At 50.1% G+C, this 23,801-nt stretch overlaps 1 protein-coding gene across 3 annotated transcripts in view; it reads right to left on the bottom strand.

The window, feature by feature from the left end:
* The window catches only part of ZDHHC3 (zDHHC palmitoyltransferase 3), a 59,309-nt gene that overhangs the window by 7,385 nt on the left and 28,123 nt on the right, over positions 1-23,801 (bottom strand). For 2 of the 3 annotated variants that reach the window (XM_017677556.3, XM_017677557.3), the window contains exons 3-6: positions 15,106-15,230; positions 8,639-8,735; positions 7,822-7,903; positions 4,445-4,575 (exon numbers count right to left, since the gene is read on the bottom strand). In XM_017677556.3, coding sequence (XP_017533045.1) covers positions 4,445-4,575; positions 7,822-7,903; positions 8,639-8,735; positions 15,106-15,230 — 435 coding nt within the window. Of the gene's footprint in view, positions 1-629; positions 2,295-4,444; positions 4,576-7,821; positions 7,904-8,638; positions 8,736-15,105; positions 15,231-23,801 lie in introns of those variants that run through there. The other variant, XM_017677558.3, reaches the window with a different exon arrangement.

Genomic DNA, 23,801 nt, shown 5'->3' with positions numbered 1-23,801 from the left:
GGTGTAGCAGGCCCAGGGCCTCCTAAACTGCTCTAGGATCATTTAACAGCCACACTTCTTCAAACACCTGAACTGTCAAAACAAAACAAAAAAGGCTGTGGGAAATAAATGCTATAAACTAGATTTAAAAACAGCATAAAGAAAACCTAGTTCTCAGCCTTGACTACAGCATAAGTAGCACAGCAGAAGCAAGTCACAATTAACTGATTTAGCAAAGGTCAGTTGGGTTAACATCTGAGGGGTGGTGGAGAGCCTCCCAGAGCCATGCACCAGAATGCTTGTGGACGTTTGCAGGGACCTCCTCTTGGCTTTGCTTTCTGCTGGGTGGGCAGAGGAAATGGGTCTCTCCCCAGTGCCGACCCTTGTGGCAACTCCACAGACTCGATGGCTCCTCTTAGCCCAGAAGCACGAGGGAAGGGGTTCAGGTTGAGAAAGCCAAAGGAGAGAGGCCTGGTGGGGCGAGCCTGTCCCTTCAAAAGGGACACAACAAAAACCTCATCAGTGGAGGGAGCCTAAATAATGTCCTTTAAAAGCAATGAAACAATGCCCTAACAGCACCAGCTCGCATTGACTGGACAATCCGCTCTCCCTGCAGGGTAACTGTGAGAGAGCAGAGTCCAATCAGAACAGGTTTTGGAAAAATTTTATTGCATTTTGCTTCCATGTGGAAGCACTGACAGAACTGAAAAGGCAGCATGTTCCACTTACTTTCCTGAAAAATTACATGGCTTGATCAACTTTCTCTCTACCCAGGATCGGATTTAATAAACCTTATCCCCCACTCAAGCAAAAGCAGTAAAAGGTTTGCAGCGTTCACTTAAAAAAAAAAACCCATGTGTGAGAGTCCACAGATGGTCAGTGTTCAGATTCCTGTGATTTTCGCATTTGATGGGTGCTCCCTATTTTCTGCATTCTCCGCTTACCCGACCCCACTGCCTTCAGGCCTCTTTCAAATCAGACAACCCAGCAAGTGCCTCCAAATGAAGAGCGATTCAGTCCCATGTTTATCTGCTGATTCCAGCAAATAGGATGGTCATCTACCAGCTTAAAAATGTTTGGGGGCTATAATGTCACCCCTGTGTCATGGTCAGCCCCATGCCGGGACAACAGTCTCCCAGGTTAAAATATAGGTAAGACGTGTACATTTATGGGTCTGGAATATCAGAAAGTGAACCCGCTTTAGAGATTTACAGAGTTTGAAAGGGCTGACTGCAGGCTGCGTGTGATGGAGACTGGCTGTTGGATGCAGTATTAACACTGCTTCACTGGCATCCTGCCGGGAGAGGGAGGGACGTGAGGAGGTAAGAGAGTAAAAGGATTTAGCAGAGGAAAGCGTAGCTCACCTAGAATTGTATAATTTTTTTCTTCTTTTGATTATGTAAGGCATTTTGAACTGGAAGAACTTCTTTCCTTCACGCTTTTCAAATGATCAGAGGGAATATAATTGGTGATTCAGAATATAAATAAGACCTCTTTCATCTTCTCCCTCCCCCAAAAGTCATCTACACACCCCAAGCCCATAAAGTACAAAGCAGGCAATTGATTTCATGAATTAGGAGGCAAACCATGTTCACATGGGGGATGAAGTCGCTGTGCCAAGGGCCTGTCTTAGGGCTCCAGCCCTGATCCTGCCCCTCTCGGGCCACAAGGGGCAGGATCCATCTTCGGTCAGGTTTTAAGTTCCCCTGGGGTGCCCCCACTGCCTCCTGGGCAGTGGGAGCTCACGGGCCCTCCTGGCTCTCCCACACATCCCCAGCCAGGCATCTGGACGGGTCCATCCACACTCCAGGGTCCTGTCCCACTCAGTTAGTACTGGTGGGTGCTGCCCGCAGAGAGTACCCTCCATGGTGGTCATGCCAGGCAGACAGCACAGAGGAAACCAGAGGCCAGAGGAGTGATTTTAAAAAGGAAAAAAGAAGAGTAGCTTCGGTCACCAAAAAGTAAAGGATGATCTTTTAAAAATAAAACATGGGGCCATTTTTTTCTCTGCAATGCTCAGCCATTTTACTTGAGACATAAAAAAAAGTTTTAGAGTACTTGTTTTGTTTCTCAGTTTAAATATTCATGAGAACGGATCAGATGGTAGTGCTGTGATGCAGTTTGTGTCTCTGAGTGGCAGTGCTGGTCAGGGTCCTTCAGACCACATACTGGTACGGGTCTGCCTTCCCTTGGTCTGGCGTGGCAAAGGGACTGGCCCAGCCTAGAGAAAAGGGGTGGCCAAAAACGGCTCTCATGTTCATCCATTTTGTTTTTTTAGCCCATCTTCTCTCTTCCTTTTTCAATTGTTCTATGCCCTGGAAACAAGCACAATCACACTTTCAGTCAAGCACTTCATTGCTGTGCATTTCTGGGAGGGATTCACCATTAGCTAGAGGTGAATGGAGTAAATGCTTCCTTTCCAAGCCATAAAGCTATCTACCTAATACATTTTTTTCTCTTATAAAAAGTGTTAAAGAAAAAAATCATGTTTTTGGGGGGACGTGGGGGGTGGGCTCTGCAGGAATAGAGTGAAAAGTGAGCAAGTCGGCAGGCTCCAGGCCACTGTTCCTAGCTCTGCCGACCGGTACGTCCTGTTACGTGAAGGACGTACCCATCATACGTGGCACGAGTCCCTACTGGTCCTGCAGTCCTACTGGGTTCTGGCCTGGCACTGTGCTGTGTGTGTGGGTGCTGGGAGGCTTTGGCGAGATATGCCTCAGGGCTGCCAGGAAGAACTACGATTGTGATCGCCAGTGGCGGTCTTTAATTCAGGCAGGTTCATAGAAAGTTTGAAGATACTATGACCACTTTGCAGATGGAAAAAAAAGGAACAAATCAGATGCTGCTCTGGCACTGGGAGGCCAAACAGGAGTGAGAAGGCACCACAGAGGAGGGAGGAGGAATTAGTACCGGTTAGAGGGGCCACAGGCAGACCAGTTGGCCTCAGGCATGGCAAGGGGTGTCCTCGTGCTCCCTGGGGAGAAGAGGGACCCGAGGCCACTCCCCCAGCTGCATCTCACAGGACAGAGGGGGGCTGGGGAGAAAGCTGGCTCCTCCCTTCTCCTCTTCGGGCCTGAGAGGGGGCCTCTGCCCAGAGGCACAGGGAAGAAGCCTGGCAGGAGCCAGGCCAGAAGTCTGTCAGCCGTGGCCTCTGGTGGGGAGGGGCAGGAATGGGGCCTGGGAGGACCCAGGGCACAGGCAGGACGCCCTTAGGAATGGCCTTGCCGGGAGTGCACCTGGGGGCAGGGCTGTGTGCCCTTTCCTCCTGGCTCCCCAGTGGGTGGGGCTGGGCGTCACCTACAGGCTCCCTGCAGCTCGGACACAGACAAGCTGTCACATTTACTGCCTGGATGCACAGTTGGGGCTACACTGTTGGCTATTATTTTCACAGAACTCTTTTGTAAAGTTATTTCTTACGTAAGAAAATAAGTTGCTGAGATTCCCCCAATTTTCTAAATCCCCACAGACCCAAGTGACGGTGCTTGGCAGCTGGGCAGTGCTGTGCTCCTCTGCACGCTGATGTCCCACGCCACAGGGGAGGGGCCTGATCAACAGCGGTAAGGGCTCTTTTTACCGGCCTCTGGGTAAGGCTGACTAAGCAGCAGGCCCAAAGACCCCCAGACAGGACCCCTAGATACCTGTGGAGAGTTGCCACCTGAGGTGACCTTGGGAAGCCAGGAATAGTGCCCGGACAGACTTACAACCTCATGACTCTGTACCTCACACCAGAGCTAAGTGCTGCCCCTGCCTCCTAGGGCCCCTTATTTGGAGCCCAAAGCCAAAAGGTAAGAAGTACCCACATCATGGTCATGGACTGACTACCTTGAGGCTTCTGGTCACCTTAGGAAGGTCGAGAGGTGGTGGCAGTGGCATGAGGGGGGTGGACTCCCCTCCAGCCAGCAGGTTTGAAGCTCCCAGAAGGTAGGGATGGGGGCAGGGAGAAGACGATGTACTAGGACTAGAGCTGGGCGAAGCAGAGGGGACCAAGAGGCCCAGTGAGAGCTTGCTGCCCACTGCTCTGGGAGGCTCAAGGCAGGGCTCTCTCCTGACTCTACCCTCTGGACCTGGTCATGAGGTCACCTTCCCCTGGGAGGCTGATCCTGCCTGTGCTGGCTGGATTTGGGAATCCCATCATCCTGTCTCCAAACCTATGGCCCTCAGATGGGAAGGGTGTCCCAGGGCCCAGTGGAGTGCCCGACATAGCACAGTTTACACAACAGAACCATCATGGGAGGATGGAAGGGCTTGTGGCAAAGGGAACCCTTTACCGAGGCTGCTGGGCCCCAGGTGGGGTGGACTTGTGTATGTGTGTGAAGACCCGGTGCCACTGCAAATGGAGGCATGTGTCTGCACACCTGGGCCCTGGTCAGTGCTGGGGCCAGCCTGCATGCAGCCCTCCCAGCAACACCTCCCTGTGGCCTCCCCCAACCCCAGGTGTGGAGGTGGTGGGCAGTCTCCCACTTACCGTCTCATCTGTGCAGATGGAGTGCACCTGGGTCCCAAACATCACTGAAGTGAAAATGAGGAAGAGCAGCCCCTCAAAGCACAGCAGGATGAGGAGGATCACCGTGGTGGGTGGTGAGAAGGAGCTGCACTCTGCAAGAGAAGGAACACGCAGGGCTCAGGGCTGCCATCCACTGCCTACTGCCACTACCCCATGTCCCGGGCTCCAGTCTGCCTCCAGTCCTGCAGGATGTGGTTCTTCCTGGATGCCACAGGCTCTGGCCTCCAGGTCCTGCTGGGGACCATCCTGACCCCCACACGGCTGCACCAGCACTCCCTCCAGGCAGCCCTCCCCCGTGGCCCAGGCCCTGCCAGGGCTTCTTCTCCCTGACGTGCATCACTCCTTGCTCATGGTCTCTTCTTGACCAGTGTGTGATGGCTGTATTATGGAACATCAGGATAGGCAAGGGAAGTTGAAGCCGGAAGCTTGTAGACACCCAGCACTGAACGGGTGGCAGGGTAAGGAACATCTTGTGTAAATGCCTTTATCTCCTCACGTTTCCGTCAGAACTTAGCAACACCTCCAGACACTTTCCCTTCTTGGTTCCTTGCTGGGCAGGGCTTGTTTGGGGTGGCCCAGCAGCCTGATGGGCTGGCTCTGGGTGGTCACGGGTGAGGCAGCTGCCTGCCTTGGTGGGAAGGATGAGGGCTCTGATGTCAGGCAGGCATGGTGGAGTATAGATCCTGGCACCAACTCCTGACCACAAGGTCTAAGGTATCCCCACTTATATTCTGTTCCCGTGCCTGTGTCTCCCATTATGTGCACTGTGGAATCACTGGTTTCCTTCTATCCTTGCTTGATATCTGCCTCTCCCATCACACCTTCAGGTCAAGGGAGGTGGGGTCTTGCTTTGTCTCCCTGCTGCACAACTAGCCTTGGAGCAGTGCCTGACAGCAAAAGAATCTGGCAAGAGGTCAGGGCTACCTGAGCTTTAGTTTTCCCTTCTGTCTGGTGGAATAATTGAGAAAAAACATGCACAGTTTAGACTGAGCCCAGAATGAGCAAACGGGGTGCTCACTGGACGGAGGAGCATGCCCCCTCCTTACCCACCTCAGGGGCCTGGAGTGGGAGCTGGAGGCAGAGTGCAGTGTGGTGGCCCATCCTCCATCCCCGTGTCGTCACAAGCATCCTTTCCCTCCTGAGCTGGCCCCAGAAACTGCAAATGGAGTTTGGGGAGGCAGGAACCAGATCTGGGGAATGCGGAACCACCACCTTACCTTTCTTCAAGTATCATCTCCAAGTGCTCTCATCCTGAGGGCCATCCCCTGCCCCTGCATACACAGGGGTGAGTGATGCTGGCAGTGACCCTCACATAAGGCTAGCTCTCAGGCTTCCACTCTGGGGACTGTCCTGCAGCTTCCTAGCCTAGCTGCTGCAGGAACTAGATGCCTCAGGCCCCCTCCATCAGCAATCTTGACCAAAGACAATGAAGAGCATGCAGGGCACTGGAGTCATCTGTACAGGGCCAGAAAATCCCACTTGGGTTCGAGGCTTGCATGGGAGGCCCTCTTCTTAGCCATGTGAGCTTGGGAACCAGCTCAACCTCTGTGAGCCCCAGCTCTTGTCATCTGCAAAGTGGGGAGCTCTCTCCTACCCTGCAGGCTTGTTAGAAGGTCGAAATAAGGCACTGCTCACAAAGCCCTGTGCGCCACGCCTGCTCCTGGTGGGCACTGCTAAAACAGCCAGTGGGCACTGCTAAAACAGCTAGCTCCGCTCCAGAGGCTGCCTTCCTGCCTCATGGACAGTCTGTGTCACTGCCCACATCTGTTCACCTGATGACAGGTGGGCTGCATTCATGATGATACATGTCCCTGTTAGACTCTACCTCAAGTTGCCAAGGCCATATCTGGAGCTGAACTGGATTCCCAGGGCCAAGCAGACTATGAGTACTCAGAATGTTGACCATGGAACTTGCTGGTGACCCACCCAGCTACACAGAATGGTAGGTAGGATCTACAGAAATGCACTTGCCCCAACTGATTTCTCCTTACTACCCACTGCTTGACCTATCCCTCTCTGCTCTATGCAAGAGCTGTGGTAGTTCTGATGAAAACAGGGAGACATGGTGTTATGGTGTCAATTGTGTCCTCTCCAAAATTCAGATGTTGAAGCCCCAACCCATGATGTGATGGGGCCTTTGGGGGATGAGGGTTGATGAGGCCATGAGGGTGGGGCCCATGTGATGGGATTAGTGCCCTTATAAGAAGAGACACCTGAGAGCTTGCTTTCCCTCCCTGCTATGTGAAGACACAAGGAGGAGAGCCTGCACCAGGAACTAAATTGGCTGGCACCTTGCCCTTGGACTTTGCAGCTTCCAAGGCTGTGAGAAATAATGTTTAAGGCACCCAGTTGTTGGTATTTTGTTATGGCAGCCTGAGTGACTAAGACACATGGGTTCTCTTCCCTGGGTAAGGTCAGGCCACACAAAGGGGAGGGCAGAGCCAGGGAGAGTAGAAAGGGGCAGGTACAAACTATGACCAGGCACAGGGAAAGCCTCTAAATATCTGGCTAGGGGCTAAAGATACTGTCCTTCCCATAGCCTCACAAGTTCAAGGGAACAACAAAAGCAAGAAAATGCCTAAGAAGTAAGCATGTGAAGGGAGAGCAAAACTTCTAAAAGATGGTAAGATGACAAATGGGACCCATCAAGGGAAAAACAGTGGAAATATGAGGATTTTGCTCAAGATGTTTGCCTTCCAGATTGTGTGAAAGATCTAGCCCAACAAATGGTTCCTCCAGCATCTATTTTTCTTACTTCTCATTTTATATTCTTCTTTAAAAATTTATTTATTTATTTATTTCAGCATCTATTTTTTTTCCCCCTCAGGACTGATGGAATCTTCCGGTCGGAGACCCTCAAGTATTGCACATTTAAAATGCAAATTGGTGATTAAGCCGTTACAAAACAACCACAAAAAACAAACACACACAAAAAAATCTCCATATTCTAGTCAGAAAGTTAAAAACACATTTCTGCAAGACTGGAATAAACCAGCCTTGTTGTGCCTTGCTGACACCTGGGAACAAAAGTCCTCTCCCTAGCAGGGCTCCCACTCCCCGCAACGCCCCCTTGCTGAGGGCGGTGCTGTCCCTGGGTGCACCCAGGCCAGGGGGCTGCTCCACTCACTACTGTATCTATGGAACTGACTCTAAGGGGCTGCTTTTTTTCATGGGGAGATGTGCAGGCCTCTGCTGTCCCTTCTCTGGTCGCTCCATAGGCTTGCAGGAGATCTAATAAAACGGGGTTGGTCTAGCACCAGGATGCAAACAAAGGGCCCAGCCCCGCTTGCGTCACACAAGCCCCTGAAGTATGGAGGGAAATCCTGGCACATACTCACTTGTCCAGTCTTCTTCAAAGCAGTGCAGGAAGTGGAATCCCACCATGATGAGGGCGTGCAAGGAAATGAGAGCTATGTACATCTGAAACAGGAAAGCAGTGCAGAAGCCATTGTTGTGAGAACCTTCTGATCTTGCAGGGCACGGGAGCCATCCATGCAGGGCCAGAAAATCCCACTTGGAACCGAGGCTTGCATCACAGGCCCGCTCAGACCCTCTCAGCTAGGAACACACTGGCTGAGGGCTGACCAGAAAGGAGGCCAGAGATGCGTCTGGTAATTCCTCTATGGGTCCCCTGCCCCTGGCCCTGGGTCTGAGGTGGGCAGCCATTTACTGAGAATGTGAGGAATGAGAACAGAAACAAGTGCCCATCACGGGCCTGATGTGGACTCTGGGTAGGCTGGGCTGCCCGGGGCACTTCAGGCCTGCAGCTTCTCCTCACTTGGAAAGTCAGAGCCCGACTACCAGCAGCCCTTCCAGTCCCACACTATGTTCACGCCACCTGCCCGCAGCTGGAGGAGGGCGGGCAGTTGTCACCGAAACTGCTGGCATTAGCTACCCAGACTGGGCACTTGGGATGGGAGCTGAGGGCAAGCCTCTTGCTTACAGCTGATCAACCTGAATCAGTTTTCTAGACACTATGGAGTGAAAGGGTTAGAGAAAGGCACCTGTTGAGCCAAGGAGAGCTTTGGTAGAAGGGTAGAGGGCTACACAAACAGGTAGTAGGCTGTATTGCAGGAAAAAACATGGTGAGTGCTGAGAATTTTCAAACCTTCATTGCTTTATGGAGGGCGGGGCAGGATTCAGAAGCTGACTTACTGTAAACAGGACGAAGTACTTCTGGTTGTTCTCACCGACACAGTTATTGACCCAGGGACAGTGGTGGTCCATCTTCCGGATGCACCGCTTACAAACACTGGAAGAGCCCACAAGGCAGATGTTCAGGGGCGTCCTTGTGGTGGTGGGAGGCCGAGGCAAACAGAACCCACTCTCTAGCTCCACTCCTCACGAGTGGCCTCCTTGGGCACCACCAGGTGTTTTGCTGGGTATGTGTGGCAAGGGGCTTGGATGACAGGGTCAGGAACCCCAGGGCCACAGTCACTCCAAATGTGGGGAGAGTCATTCACCTCCAACACCTCTTATCTTGTTTAACATAACAATAGCACGGACCCTTCAAGGCTGAGAAGAGGCTGCTCTCCTGAGGTAACAATGAGCCATGAGTTTGCTTTACTGAGAGGATGGAATGAAGAAGCACTTTGAAAAACTTAACTCATTGAGATGGGATACACCTGCTGCTCCTAATTTCCCCCAAAGACCAAAAATCCGGAGGCCAGGGCTAGATGGAACTTCGGCCAGGCTGCCAGGGAGGGGTGGCTGGCTGAAGCAAGCACTAGAGGAGTTCCTGGTGGGGACGCATGCAGGGTGGCCCAGGGTGGCCGGAAAATGCCCCAAGAACCTTTCACCTGTAAGATAATATCTTCTTAGCTGAAGAGTGCAGAAAAAGCCATTTGAGCTTAAGTGTTGATGAGAAATCTCATTAATTTGCAAATTACTGACTTGTGATTGGGATCACTTTTGGACCTAGACTGTTTCAACGTATATTTGACAGCTAACGCCCTCCCCGCCCCTTTTTGGACAATACAAAGTACTTATTCTGAAAAGAGAACGCAAGGCTAATGGGGGCTTGAAAGCAACTACTTTCAAAGCTTAAATTTAGAGACAGCTGTTTGCTTTTTTTTTTTTAAAGTTCATTAATTCCCACCAGCTTTTCTTTCCACTAGTTTCCGTAACAAATGCACAGAGGTCTATGGCAGGTGGACCCTGGAGAAAGGGCTGGCCTCAGAGTCCCATTAGAGAAGGGCTGTGTCACATTCACATGTGGCACTCACAGAGCTCTGGCAGCCCAAGGAAGGGCAGGGAAAGCGGAGGCATTCCTGGCTTGGAGGGGAGCTGTTCCCTCAACTCCAGGCAGGAAGCACCGGCCGCTCTAAGGACACCACGGTGAGGCCTGTGGCCCACTTTGGGCTGCAAGGCACTCTCACAGCCCAAGAAGGTGGTGTGGCCTTTTCTAAATGTGGCATGAGCTTGGTGGCAAGGCAGCCCTGCGTCTGCTGAGCTGCCCTGGTCAGACCAACTAAACTCCAAGCTCCAGGTTCCCCATCGTGGGAAGCAAGTCTCGTTGTAAGGACAGGTGAGAGCAGATGCTGGGCCTGGCTCAGACGGGTGGTGCAGTCATTCTAGTGTCCACCCTCGCTGTCCTCCTCGACTCAGAGGGCCTTCCTGACCCAGGCATGTCAGGAGGGGCACATCTCAGGGAACGTGAGTCCCCAGGGGAACTAGGAGGGCAGAGTAAGAAAGGAAGTCATGACAGAGACATGGAGGGAAATAAAGAGAAAGTCAGGTAGCAGCAACTCCATTAGTCTCTCCCTCTGTATGTGTGCATCACCAATTTAAAAGGTACATGTGAATACAGATAATATATATATTTAAATGGTAACACTTGTTCCCTGCATACATTTAAAAGAGAACAGACCAGCAGACAGGAAGAGCCAGCGGCTCCCTGCATGCAGTCTCAGCCACCAGGCCCACGTCCCCTCCGTGGGCCTCCTCTGGTACTCCATTTCTTGCATGTCCTCCTTTGGCTTTCTTAATCGCCTCTTTGTCTGGGGACCAACTTCTGAGGGTAATTACCTCCCTGCTCCAGGCTCTGAGCAGTTTCTCTTCCATCTGCACTTATTTCTAAAAGGGGTTCCAAGTGAGTGCTCTGAGGCAGTTTGCTCAGAGCAGCGAGGGGCCGAGTGGCCTGATGCCCTCTGAAGGACATCCCAACAAGCTCTCACAGCACATCAGTTTTCTGGTCTCCTTCCAGCCTCTCTGAGAAGACCAGGTGTGAAACCTAGGAGCTGGGTTCACGGTGGCTAAGTCTCACTGGGCAGCCAAATTAGAAACTACTCACTCTTCAGGGAGCAGGGAAAAGTGAGCACAGCCCACTGAGAGCTGAAAAAGTTGGTCCAGAGTGCAGGTCTCTGAGTTTCCTTTTTACAAAGACATTAAATGCCAAGATGGCACCTTTCTGGCCAGCTGACAGAGTTAGTCAGAAGTGGGCTCCTGGGCCAGGAGCTGGTGCATGGGAGTGGGGAGGTCCATCCATGCACATGGCTGGAGGCAGTGATCAAAGGCTGACTCACCTACAGCTCATAAAACACCCAGCCTGGATGGCGCTAGGCCTGGGGCAGACCAAGGGCAAGGCCTGGAGGTGGGCTGCTGAGTGGGTCAGTGAAGGACACTCCTGGCCCAGGGTGGTGACTGCACACACCTTACCTGGCTGTTTCACCTCAGGTACTATCTGTCATGAGGAGGAAGAAGAAATGTGGGCCTCCCACAAGCCCAGATACCCCACTGGGCAATCAGTCACCGCAGAGCCAGCCCTCTTCATAGCCCCCATGGCCCAGCGGGGACCCTGCTCCGGACCGGCAGGGCAGCCCAGGCACCATGGCAGGGAGGGCCCCTAGAACCCTCTCTCTGCCCAGACCACTAGGAAACGCCCGTTTTCTCCGCGGCTCCTACCCGCTTGCTCTATCCTTACAGTACCCAACTGCCCCTTCCTAGCTCTGACCTCTAGCCCCACTGCCAGGTGTCCTGGGTGGGATACGGCTGGCGGGTGAGTTCTGAGGCACTGGCATGGAGTGCCAGTGGCCGTCCTAAGCATGAGTAACAATAACTAGAAGACCAAACTTCTTAAATGGAGGCATTTTTTGGTGTCCCAGCCTTTGGGCTTCCCAAGCAGGTTTTAAAATCATTTTTGGAACAGGGCACATGCTTCTACCCCCAACCTTCCTCCAGATTCCCTCCCATTTCTCAGGCCCCTTCTCAGAGCACTTCCTTCAGAAGCTTGGCAGAGCCCAACCAGCTCACTGGTTCCCACATACAGGGTTCCTCTGTGCTCATGCCCCTCTCTACCAAGGAGGTGCAAGTGCCCTCCCTTGGCAGTTGGCCCCAAAGGGGCTGGAGAAGGCCCTTTTGCCGTGCTGGGTGGGGGCCCGCCACGGGAACTCGGCCATGGCTGTGAGAGCCCAGGTCCCTCCCTGCAGCGGCACTCACAGGACTGTCCATGGCGGACGAGTGCGCCCGCTCTGAATGGGGGGGTCGGGGCCATGTCTGATGTGCCAGCCAGCCAGAGCCAAGCCCGGGTCCACTGGAGGGTCGGTTCAGTGAGGTCTCTGATGCTACAGATGAGGAGGGCAAGCCCGGGAAATGGGCTCCATCACAGAAGCCTGGGAAGCTCCAGGAAGGGAAGAGAAAAGACCCGAGCAAAGAGGCGCCAGTGCCCTGCAGACAGGTTTCCATCTCACACTTAATTCCCTGTGGTTAAAATCAGAAGCCAAAAAGCCACTTGGGACATCCTGGCCCCAGCTCAGAGATGATATGGGTAAGGCAACATAGGGTGGTGAAGGGAACACTGCTCCCGGATCCTCACTTTGGGCTCTGGCAAAAAAACTTGGCTTCTCTGAACTACCCTCTGGAGAATTAGCCTTGACCACTCAGGGTTACAGGTAATGTATGTAAAATGCTTTAAAAATAATACTAGTGCTATATAAACTTTATAATCATAATCATGAGAAAGACAAAATAAGAAACTGAGCAGTCCATGATGGCTTCAGCCTGAGTATGGAGGTTTCTGGGGGCTGGGGACAAGTGTGAGGCTTTGCCAACACCAGGGGTTTCTACCTCCTTGGGCAAGATGAACCTTTGCACAAGCCTAATACCTTGGTGATCCCCTTTCAGCATAAACAGCTCCCCCCAAGGGCTTCCACATGCTTTGATGATTCTCAGCTCCAGGATGAAAGTAGCCTGGGTTTCCAGGGTGCCTGTCCTTGGAAGGAAGATGCATCCACATACCACTGGGCAGGAAGGGCCAAGGGCAGGGAGTATCTGCGGTACCCACCAGAGCTCAGGGAATGGGGACAGTCTGAAATTCCAGACTCCTTTGGGAGGAGAGGAACCAAACGGCTGGATGCAAGCTCATGCATATGCATGTGCACCTTCGCCTGAGCAGACAAGACTGACACTAAATTCCTTCAGCCAGGGCGCAGGCCTTTCAGCTCAACCAGCCATAAACCAGCTCTGTTTGGTGTCCGGGCATTTTGTTCACCCAAACTGTGGGTCCCCAGATGGGTTGGGCCACTATGAGCCATCACAAAGGAGCAGTCAGTGCACGTTTCCTGAGGCAGAAACCAGAAATGTGCAGGCACCCTCACTCGAGTTAGTCCTTATCAGCAGCTCTTGTTTTGCTCAGGCTGATCTGTTAATAGCACTCAAGGATGCCTCCCCCAGGTCATCCTGGGGAGAGCGTCGGAGGGGAGGTGGTGAGGAAAATGCCAGGCAGTGGAGGCAGCCAAGGTGGGAAGGAGAAAAGAACCACTGTGGTCACCAAAAAGTTCTTTTCTACAAAGTATACACCTCTCTGTTCCTGTTCAGTCTGTATAAACTCATCCCCAGTGCTCACATATTCCTCTAGTAACAAACAGCTGCTACTTACTGAGTGAGGTGACTTATACAGTAATTTGTATTTGATTCTCACAGCAAGATAGGGAGGAACAACCATTTTCATGGAGGGGAAAGCTGAGGCTCAGAGAGATGCAGTCAGTGCCTTGCCCAAGGTCCCACAGAGTGGCAGGGACAGTGCTGGGCTTCCAGTGCTGACCTCTGCAAACTCAACGCCCGAACCTGCTCCCCCACCCTGGGCTGCCTGAGGGAGCAGCTAAGCAAGCTCAGCCTTTCATCCAGATGATGGAAATAGCTGGTTTTCTCAAGCTTTGGGGTGGCAGGAAAGGGCTAGACTCACACCTCCCTCTCAGGTACACGGAGCAAGCCTTGAATTATTGTGTAACACAGGTATCAGAAGCAAGCTGACCCAGAGACAGACAACCCCACAGGCAACAGCAATTACCTGAGGCTGCTGCCCAAGGTCTTCAGCCCTCACTCTTACATGGGGGCACCTGGTTGAGGAGGCCCCTGGATCTCTCTCTCTCTCTCTCTCTCTCTCAGACAGAAAAATATACATATAATGGCATCATATTACACCACACATCATCTTCAACTGTGGAGTTTTAGTGGAAAGAGCCCTGGACTTGAAGCCAGGAACAATGGCCCCCATCCAGTCTCTAGTCCTTCCAGCCGGCCTCACAGTAGTCACTTAACCCCTTTAAGCCTTACTCCCTCATGTAGGGGAGCCATTCCTGCAGCAATGCCATCTCCAGGGGCAACCTGAAAAGATGAGTGATAGCGAGACAGGGTGGGCTGCGGCGCCCGAGCCACAGCAGGCACTTAGGCCCGGATGTCAGAATCTGAGCACTGGAGAGACTGCCTGCTCTCCTCTGTGGGGCGGGCAGGAAGGTCCTCGCAGAAATGCCACCTTTCAGTTGCTGGAGCTCACCAAGCCCAAAGGTTTCTGCAGCCTCAGGCTGATGAGGATGACCTCCTGGTATCAGGAGCCAATTCCTTCCTTCCTCCACAACCCCTTCCCACCCCAAACATACCAGTCTGGAAAAGGGACCATGGGACATGTTTGTATTTCTGTGATTTAATGTTTAACATTGCCTTGTAATGAAAAAGTGCAACTTTTAGCTAGACGTCTTCTTGTTGAGAAGATTCAAAATAGCAAGAAAATCTGAAAGCCAAATGGGAAAAACCACCACAGATAAGATGGGGAAACGGCTTTTTTGGTTGGATTCTACAACTGTCACAACCTCTAGGGTTTTTTCTTCAAGAAGTTTTCCTTCAAGGATAACCTCTACATTTCTCTGGAAACTGAAATAAGTAGGCCTCACCTCTTAAATGTGTCAAGCATTAGACATACACAGAATAACTTTCTAAAGCTTGTCTGATGTGCCCTTAAAGTAATAAAGCCATGAGGTAGGAAGAGCAGGAATCCCTTCGATTTTACAGATAGGGAGACAAAGGTGCAGACAGTCAAGGGCCTGTGTAGGGCCCTAAATCAGCTGTGGCATGGCCAAGTCCTGAGACAGGTGTCCTGAGCCCAAAATGAATGCCTTTTCCAGACTAGTGAGCTCACAGAGATTGGGAGTGAGAGTCATAGTGGTCACTCTGTGCCCAGACCAGGGACATTCGGAAGTCCTGTTGCTGATGACACCTGAGTGAGAGGCTGATACTCCAGAGTGTGCATGTGCGCGTGTGTTTGTGTGTGTGTGTGTACATGTGCGCGTGTGTGCACTGAGGGGGTGATGGGAGGTAAGGAGGCAAGCCCTAGGTGGTTGTGTGTGTACCTGCAGTGGTGTGCTCGGTCGGGCTTGATGCTGCAGCATTTGGGACACTTGTACACCACCTGCCCGGGCTTCAGCTGTAAACTCTCAATGAATTCTTTGGTGGCATTTCCTTTGGGCACTGCCCCCTGTAAGAAAGAGGAAAGGGTTAGGCTGAAAGCTCCCTCAGGTTTGACATTCCACGGTGGAGATGGTCACATGAAAGCAGCAACTACACACCCAAGGACAAGACATCTTCATCCCAACAGCATGTGCACTGTGATCAGGATTATGCCAATGCTGATGAATTATTTATTGACAAATTTTTCCAGAGGAAAAGTAAATGACTTTTACACTGAACAATCCTTGTTTCTGATTTTTAATTTTCATTTTACTAAAACAGTTTTCACTGAGTCCATTATTTCCTATGTAAACATTACAGGGAGGATTTGACTCACCAACTACTTTTTGGTCAACATTGATTTCCTGGTTAACAGCTGCAGCCTTTGTGAATTTTCCTTGGTGAGCATTATATCTAACAGATCAGTTTTCCCAGATGGAAATTTACAGCTCTGCATTTTATTGGGTTCTGTTTAAAATGGAATCAAGTTTTATTTTTTACCAGTACTACTGTTATAAAGGATTGATAATCTGTTTCATTCTTATGAATCTACAAGCAACTGTGAGCTACTGCCCTCAGATATCCCACTTGCTCTCTGACCAGAACCGCTTTGCTTTCCCATCCTTTGGTATACTTGTGAATACTCTGCATTGTTGTTCTGTCTACACCTTTGGTGGAAATAACAGCTGAGCCAAAATGTGACCAGAGGCTCTGAGGGATATGCACCTGTTGCACCTGTCCAAACAGAAGGAAAGCAGGTGGTGCCTAGGCCCAAGAAGGGTCTCAGTCACCGATCTTCACCAATCGCCTACTTCATGCTCAGCCTGTGTTCCTGGACTCATTGCTATGGATTCAGGAATCAAACAAGGTCTCTGCTCCCAGGAGACTCCTGGTCTTTTGGAGGCTGACCACTATTCTAGAAGACAGTTATGCTGAGGGAGCACAGAGGAACAGCAGCCAGCTAGCCAGCAGAATCAAAGAAGTTTCAAGAAGTGAGGTTTAAGGGTTATCCTGAGGACTGCACAGGGCTTTGCCAGGTAGACCTGTGGGACAAAAGGGGTTCCAACCAGAGGAGGGGCACAGGTAAAGGAAAAAAGGTGAGAGAGTGGGCCTTTTGGACAATGGTAGAGAATCAGTGTGGCCAAGCCCAGGTACGAAGTGTAGCAGAGAGGCAGGCCTGGGGAGGTGGGGGGCAGCCTGAGTAGTGTTGGATGCCAGGCCTAAAGGCTGGGATGGGATTTTTGTTCAGAGGTAGCTCAGAGCCATCAGATAACATCTGTGCTTAACGATGAGAACTGAGGTACCTGTACTGTGTGGATCAGGTAAGAAGAGGGAGAGAGTAAAATCCCAGAGACTCATCAGAAGGTTACTGCTGATGGTCCAACAAGGAAGAACTGAGCTGTGAGCATGAAGAAGTGGAGAGGCAATCCAGAGAGCTGAACAAAAGGTGGAAGGAACCGAGTGAATGTAGACGTGGTGGTGAAGGGGGGGGCAGTGAAAATGGAGGAGGCAGGCACGGCATACCTTTTCTTAGCTGCTGGTAAACAGTGGTGCCCTTGACCATTAGGGGGGGCCCTGGAGAAGCCAAGTTCTGGGGAAGAACCCATTGGTTCACAATTAGAATATGTTCTCTCTGAAATGCCTAAGGGATGTCCAGGAGGAGGTACTCAGTGAGGTGGCTGGGAATATGGCTCAAGAAGAGGATGAGGTCAGTGGCATAGCAACAAGGGCTACGAGGCTGGCTTGGAAGTCTGCTGGTCCTGCTTTAAATCTGAGTTCTACACTTGTGAGCAGTGTGCCCACTGGAAGTTTGACCTCTCCACCTCTTAATTGGTGGGCCAGAACCCATCTTATCTAACTCCTGGCATTACTGTGAGATTCAACTAGACATTAACACAGATTAGGCAGCCTGAGGAAAGGACTCCAATGGTGCCTGCCACAGAGAAAGTGCTCAGTGTGTGCTAGTGCAACAGCCTACAGTTTCGTCTCCCCCAAGTTCATGCTGTAATCCCAGTTCCCAATGAGATGGTATCAGGAGACGGGGCCTCGGGGTGGGGAGGTTGATTAGGTCACTAGGGCAGAACCCTTGTGAATGAGATAAGTGCCCTTATAAAACGACCCCAGAGAGTTCACTCCTCCTGCCATGTGAGGACACCGTGAGAAGATGGCCATTGGTGAACAGGACGCAGGCTCTCACCAGACACCGAATCCTCCAGTGCCTTGTTCTCAGACTTCTCAGCATCCAGAGCTAGAGAAACAAACTTCTGTTGTTTATAAGCCCCCTAGTCTGTGGCAGTTTGTTAATGCAGCCCAAATGGACTGAGACAGGTAGTCTGTGTTCTTGGTTGTGCCCTGGAGTCAATGCTGCAGCTTTAATGAAACACAGATGTCTAGACTCTAATACAGTGTTATTATATTAAAACTGTTGGGGTTGGGGAGGGGGCAGACACCTGCATATTTAAAAAGCTCTCAGCAGGGCTGAGAACTACTGTGCTAGACCAGAAGCTCCGTGATTTCCTCTACCTCATTCAGCATCAGAGCCCTTTGTGTGGAAAAGGTCTGTCAGTTTCCAGCAAAGGGGAGAAAGCAATCAGAACACAAATGAAGGGAGCAAGGATGCCACCTGGGCAACTCTGCCAGATGGGTGACTCCGCCAGCTGGGCCTAGCTCCCAGACAAGCACTGGGCCTACCACTGGGTCAAGGCACAGCTATGGGACGGGTCAGGCCCCTGCATCAGGTCTAGGCGACACCAGGTCCCACTCATCAGGGGGCCCCCCAAAGAGATACCACAATCAAGGAAGTTAATGTACCATCAGAACAACAGAATCTAGGACTGTGCCCAGGTCCTGGATGGGCCCAGAGTGAGAGGCAGTGAGGCTATTAGGGTGGGTGGGGGAGTATATCACAGCTGACAGAATACCTAGTCTCTCCAGAGGAGGGCTGATGGACTGTAACAGGCCAAGGGAGGGGTTCCAGGGCATAAGGGATGAGGACTGGGTGTCAGAACCTTTCCTACATAAGAATCCTGGAACAGGAAGAGCCGCTGAAGAAAGAGAAAACACTTTACATGCTGAGACTGCAAGGGAGCTAGAGCTTTGTCTTTTGTTAAGACAATGACTCACAGGGAATAAAGATACCAGCTATGGAGACTGCAAAGATAAGTCAGTTAACAGTTCTCTATTGAGCGTCTACACTGAGCATTGTGGGGAGTATGGAGAAGTGACGGGAGTCTCAAACAGCTGGTGGGGCAGACAGACACACAGACATAGTGAGGAGGCTAAGGCTGAGCATCTAGTGAAAGGCCCAGCCGCCGGTGTGCTGGTGTGGCAGTGTCTCAGGGAGACAGGAGGGCTGAGGATGGGGATCCCGGAAGGGAGGAAGCAGTTGGGCTTGACTGGCAAGAAGCATCCTGGTGGATGAAGGCAGGAGAGGGGCACCTGGGAAGGGAAACACGCCAAGCACTGGCCAGATGTGGGCCTGCAGATGGCCTGTCCAGGAGATGACAGGTGGAGCAGAGTAGGTGGAGCAAGAGGGCATGTGCAAGGGAGTCTTCCTGGTAGCGGAGAAAAAACTCAGGACCACAGTTCAATTTGGTATAATGAGATCAGGATAATAAGAATTTGGTATTGTCATTATCACCTGCTATTCCACATCATTATCAGAGACATCATTAAACAGTTCTGACTTTCTAAAAGTCCACCTCTCCAGTGTGGCTCCATTTGCATAAATATCTTGGAAGGCTCTTTCCCGTCTGCGCAATACCACATCTGCCCCATGAGCTCACTGTTCAGAGCCAGGGACCAGCTGGGCCACCCCTGAGACTGCAGTCTGTAACCTAGGTAGGCACTTTCCAGCCTCTGCCTCAGATGTCTTTTTCTTTCTTTTCTTTTTTTAAAAGAATATGCTCTTCTAGGCTTATCTCCACAGATTTCAGAACTTCCTATTAGTAGTGTATAGTAAGGAATTTTTTCCTGTATGACTCTGGACAGATGGCAGGGAGTCAGAAGGCCTGATGAGACATTTTTGTCAATTGCTGTTACACCGAGAAACACCCCCTCCCTGCCCAGTATTCCCTATATGTTCACAGGGATGTTCTGAAACTTCCACATTACTGTAGCCTGGCAGACCAAACTTACTGATTTCTTTCTTCATTTCCAAAGTAATACTTGTTCATGATTTAACAAAATACATAGATGAGAATATTAAAAGGGAAAAACACACCCTCTGATTCTGTTATCCAAAGATAAATACTATTGACATTTTGGAGTATATTCTTCCAGTCTTTTCTCTGTGCTTGTAGTTAAGCTAAAAACATTAAAAAAAATTAATAGAAACACAAAAATGCTCACAAGCTTCTAAAATATATATTCAGTTCCATAGTGGAATCCATTTAAACTTTGGGGAGGGAGGTGCGATAAGCTACATCAACCATTCCCCTCAGTGGCTAGCCCAAACATCTAGTACCTTTCTTGACCTCTACTCAGTTCCTTTTCTCCTTCACAGAAACACTGAGGCTGCCAGGGTAAACCTCCTTATATTCTTCATCTCCCTGGACCCACAGGTGCCAGCTGCCTTGGAGGACTAGGGTCCTATCTAATCCTGGCCCTTGGGGGTCCTCGTACTGTTACCTCCGAGCTCTTCCCTCGTGCTCTTAGTGGACTCCAAGCTCTTCCCCGCCGCAGCTGAACTTCCTGAAGTCGTGGGCACTTGCTATCTCTGCTCACCTCTCACTTACCCTCTAGTTCTCTGCTCTCTGGCACCTATCTCTTCCATACCAGGTCACTGAGCCAAATCCAAAGGGCAGCTCTCAGCTCTCATCCTCCTCGAGTCTCCTCACCAGCCACCAGTCCCTCCTCTCTGTCACTCTCTCCCATGGCGGCTCCACTCCCTCTGGGTTCTACACCAGCCCTCTTCCCTGCTCAGTCTTCCCTATCACCACCCAATAGTGATGCTCAAATTGCCAGCCCCAACTCAGACCTCTCTTGGCACTACACATATCTCTACTTGGTTTCTCAAAAGGCACTAAAGCCAAAGAAAACCAACCCCTGAAATTCAATGTGTTAGAACTGAACCCATTACTTTCCCCTTCTAGCCTCTCTTCTGTGGGCCATAGCACATCCATCTCCATCTACCCTGTCATCTAAAGTAGAAATCCACTAGCCATCCCCTCTCTTCTAACCCTCTGGGGGCACACACCCACCTACTCTACCAAGTTAATGTGGCCCCAGACTGAGCCTCAAATCCCATGTTCTCCCCTCTATGCCACTGTCATGGCTTCAGTTCACCCCATCCTCACGTGCTCCAGCTATTAGGGAATCTCCTAGGTGTTCCCACCTCTGGTCTCTCCCTGCACCCTGCAGCCCACCTCTATCCTTTCTCTCTGCTATTTTCCAGAGTAAATGTTTTAAAATGTTAATCTTGTGAACCTTGAAAATAATCACATGATCATGTTATTCTACTTGTCTAAAAGCCTTTACAGGTTCCTTCAAAGGGCCCAGAGGCTGAGCTCCCTGGGCAGTGATCATGCAGGGCCACCACAACCCAGCTCTGGCCCACCAATCCAGTGTTCACTCCCTCCCTCAGCAATCCCCACCCCGTGGGCCATCTAGTTTCTTAAAGGCACCGTGCTGAGCCTACTGTTGTGTCCTGTATCAGTACCTGTCCTCCAGCCTTCCAGCACCAACTTGCCTCTTGCCCCCAAGCCAAAGCCCATTCAGGGATCCCTCCTCTGCCTATTTCCTAATAACCTGAGGCCATACCCAAGACAGAACACATCACTTGGCCTTTGTGCTATCAGAGCTTATATTTGTCTTGTAACACCTATCATTTACTTAAACACTGATCTCTCCAGCAACACTGTCATTTCCTGGAGGACAGAGACAAAGCCTTTCAAGTTGTGGCCCACTGAACTGCTCAGGGCCTGTCATGGAGCATATATTCAGAAACCCAAGCTGAATAATAATGATGATACAACAGACATTTATTGAGTACCTGTATTTTAGGCACAGTTCCAAGTGTTTTACTGTGTTTTGCCACATAATTCTGACCTATAAGATCAGAAACTATAAAAAATAAACCTATAAGGTAGAAACTATGACATTTCTCACTTTATATAGGAAGTAACCTAAAGCAGGGAAATTAAGCAACTTCCCAAGGTCATATGGATACTTAGTGGTAGGACCAGAGTTCAGACCCAGGCAGTCCTAGTCTAGAACTATGCCTCTATCAGAAGAAAACATGTAATTATCAGATATTCCAATTAAGTGACTTGAAGAGGCTTTTATTATTGCCCTGATACCATTCCCCTAGGATAACGAGACCTGTTTCAGTAAGGGTCTAAGATAACATGACAATTAAAAAGGACACAATGGAAAGCAGTGGAGACAGGTTCCAAGGAAACACCAGTGATGCCAAGGACTCAACATTCCCATTCATTTCAAACAACACAGATGAAACTTGCTTCAATTGTTTAGGGGCCATGGGATCAAGGCCTGTGCACATCTGCTAGTCCAGGAAGAAATTTTCCCTCTAACAGGTCTGCCAGTAACACGGTGACCAAGCCTCAGGCTTGTGTCCCAAGGCCACCTGTCTTCTCCACAGAAAGGTAAGAGAGAGGCAATTCCCAAACTGGTAACCCTCCTCTCTCTGGAGACAGAAAGATTTTTCAGTTGGCATTTATAAGCTGCTCAGTGGCAGGCAAGAAGCTGCCTGGCACAAGGGAGAATGCAGCATCCTACTCAAATGAACCCCCAGTCAAGTACCCTGACCTGAGCCAGGGAATGTGCCCAAGTAAACACTTGCTAGCTGATTCTGTACACAGCACATGCTCAGTAAGGTTGCCAAGACAGATTCCAGACGGGAATACCAACTGCACATTGAAGTGAGCCCCAATATTTTCACGGAGGAATTTTGGCAGCTGAAACTAAAATCAGTGGCCTGCAGTAGTCCGAGATAATCATATGAAGTCTGTTTATAGCAAAGTGTTCACAGAGTGGGATTCAAAGGGAAGGAGGGGCAGTGGCAGACAGACAGATTAATTTTCTCTACTTAGCAACGTGGTTAAATTGAATTGATTTATATTCCTCCTTTTCTCAAATCTCAGATTTGAGATAATTCACAATGAGGTTAATACATGATAGGGCCAAAGAAAGGAGGGGCAAAAATGCTGATTGTAAGGGTTTATACAATTGCTGTGATTATGTAGTGTTTGGCTTTGAGCTTCCTGGCAGCCAGGACAAAAACAAACAAACTGTGTCTCTCAGTTTCGAGCATCTTCTGGGAAACAGATGTTGTCCCAGACCTAAATTGTAAAGGGAATTTTAAAGCTCACTGGGTGACTAACTGAAAGGTATTTGTAACTGGAGAAGAAAAAGTAAAATTGGAGGAAGGTTGAGGGGTACCAAGATAAGAGTTTCTGAGCCCAGTTTGTACTCGAGAAGCTGCCTTGTCAGGGCACGTGGATTCACTATAAACCACTAAACGTCTAAAGTATTCCAGGAACACAGAAAGCTCCTTTGATTACTTCACACGACCTCAGCAGGCAAGAAGAGGGCTCCCAGAGAGCAGACACCAGTCTGATTTGTGCTCCCATCCACACCCATGTCATTTCCACGCCAGCAAACCTGTCAAGTATGGCTGCTGTCCCTCTGTCCCTCTGTCCCCTTCTCTGTCTTTACAGGCCTGTACCATTACCCCATTTCTCAAATGGGAGTTTCACCTCCATGGGAGCTGCTTACACATTCGGGAGTCATTTTCTTCTTCCCTTTTCTGCTCAAGCTCTGGGTGGGCCCATTTACTACTGCACTGGACTGAATGGCTGCTAAAGGGTTCAAAAGCTGTGGTGCTTGCAACTGTTCTGATGTTACAACTGGAATAAGAATTTCAGTGCTGTAAGTAGTACAGTAACTGTTTGGGGGAGGCTATTTTTTTTTCTTTTTCAAAAACTAGTAATACTAAAAAACCAAAATGATACAATGTATACATTGTTTTTCTTTTTTTAATTTTTTAGTAAGGTAGGATTGATATACACTCTTATGAAGGTTTCACATGAAAAAACAATGTGGTTACTACATTTACCCATATTAACAAGTTTACATATTACCCATATTACATTGTTATACATTGTTTATAACCTTAGGATGTAAATTTCTCTAAAAAATTATATGCAACATGAATTCTTGAGATACAAAACATTATAATCCTATTGGAAATTCCTTAGAACCCTGCAGTGACACCTTTCTAAAAAGAGACTCCCCCTGTAGTATTAATAAGGAACCTACTTGATCTTTTTCATGTGAGGTCTGAACCTCCAACTCTGCCCCTTGAAAGCCCAGGATGCTTGGGGGATCCCACCTCTGCAGCTTCACCTCTCTCTGTTTACATACTGGGTTTTGCATAAGTTGTCACATGCTGGGAGTGGGAGAGACAGGGAAGTGCAGGAAGAGTCAGAGATGGGGCGTGTCAACATGACATGCTTTGAGTCGCTCCCCTCACTAACGGTAGATATTTGACAGATGCTTCAATTTTTGGCCCACTTTTCTTTGGGGGCTGCTAGCAAAACTGCACCTATGAGCAGCTGTCTGGCTTTTGGATACAGTC

The sequence above is a fragment of the Manis javanica genome, chromosome 3 (genome assembly GCF_040802235.1).
Source record: "Manis javanica isolate MJ-LG chromosome 3, MJ_LKY, whole genome shotgun sequence".
Lineage (NCBI taxonomy): Eukaryota > Metazoa > Chordata > Mammalia > Pholidota > Manidae > Manis > Manis javanica.
This window is presented reverse-complemented; position numbering and strand designations above follow the sequence as displayed.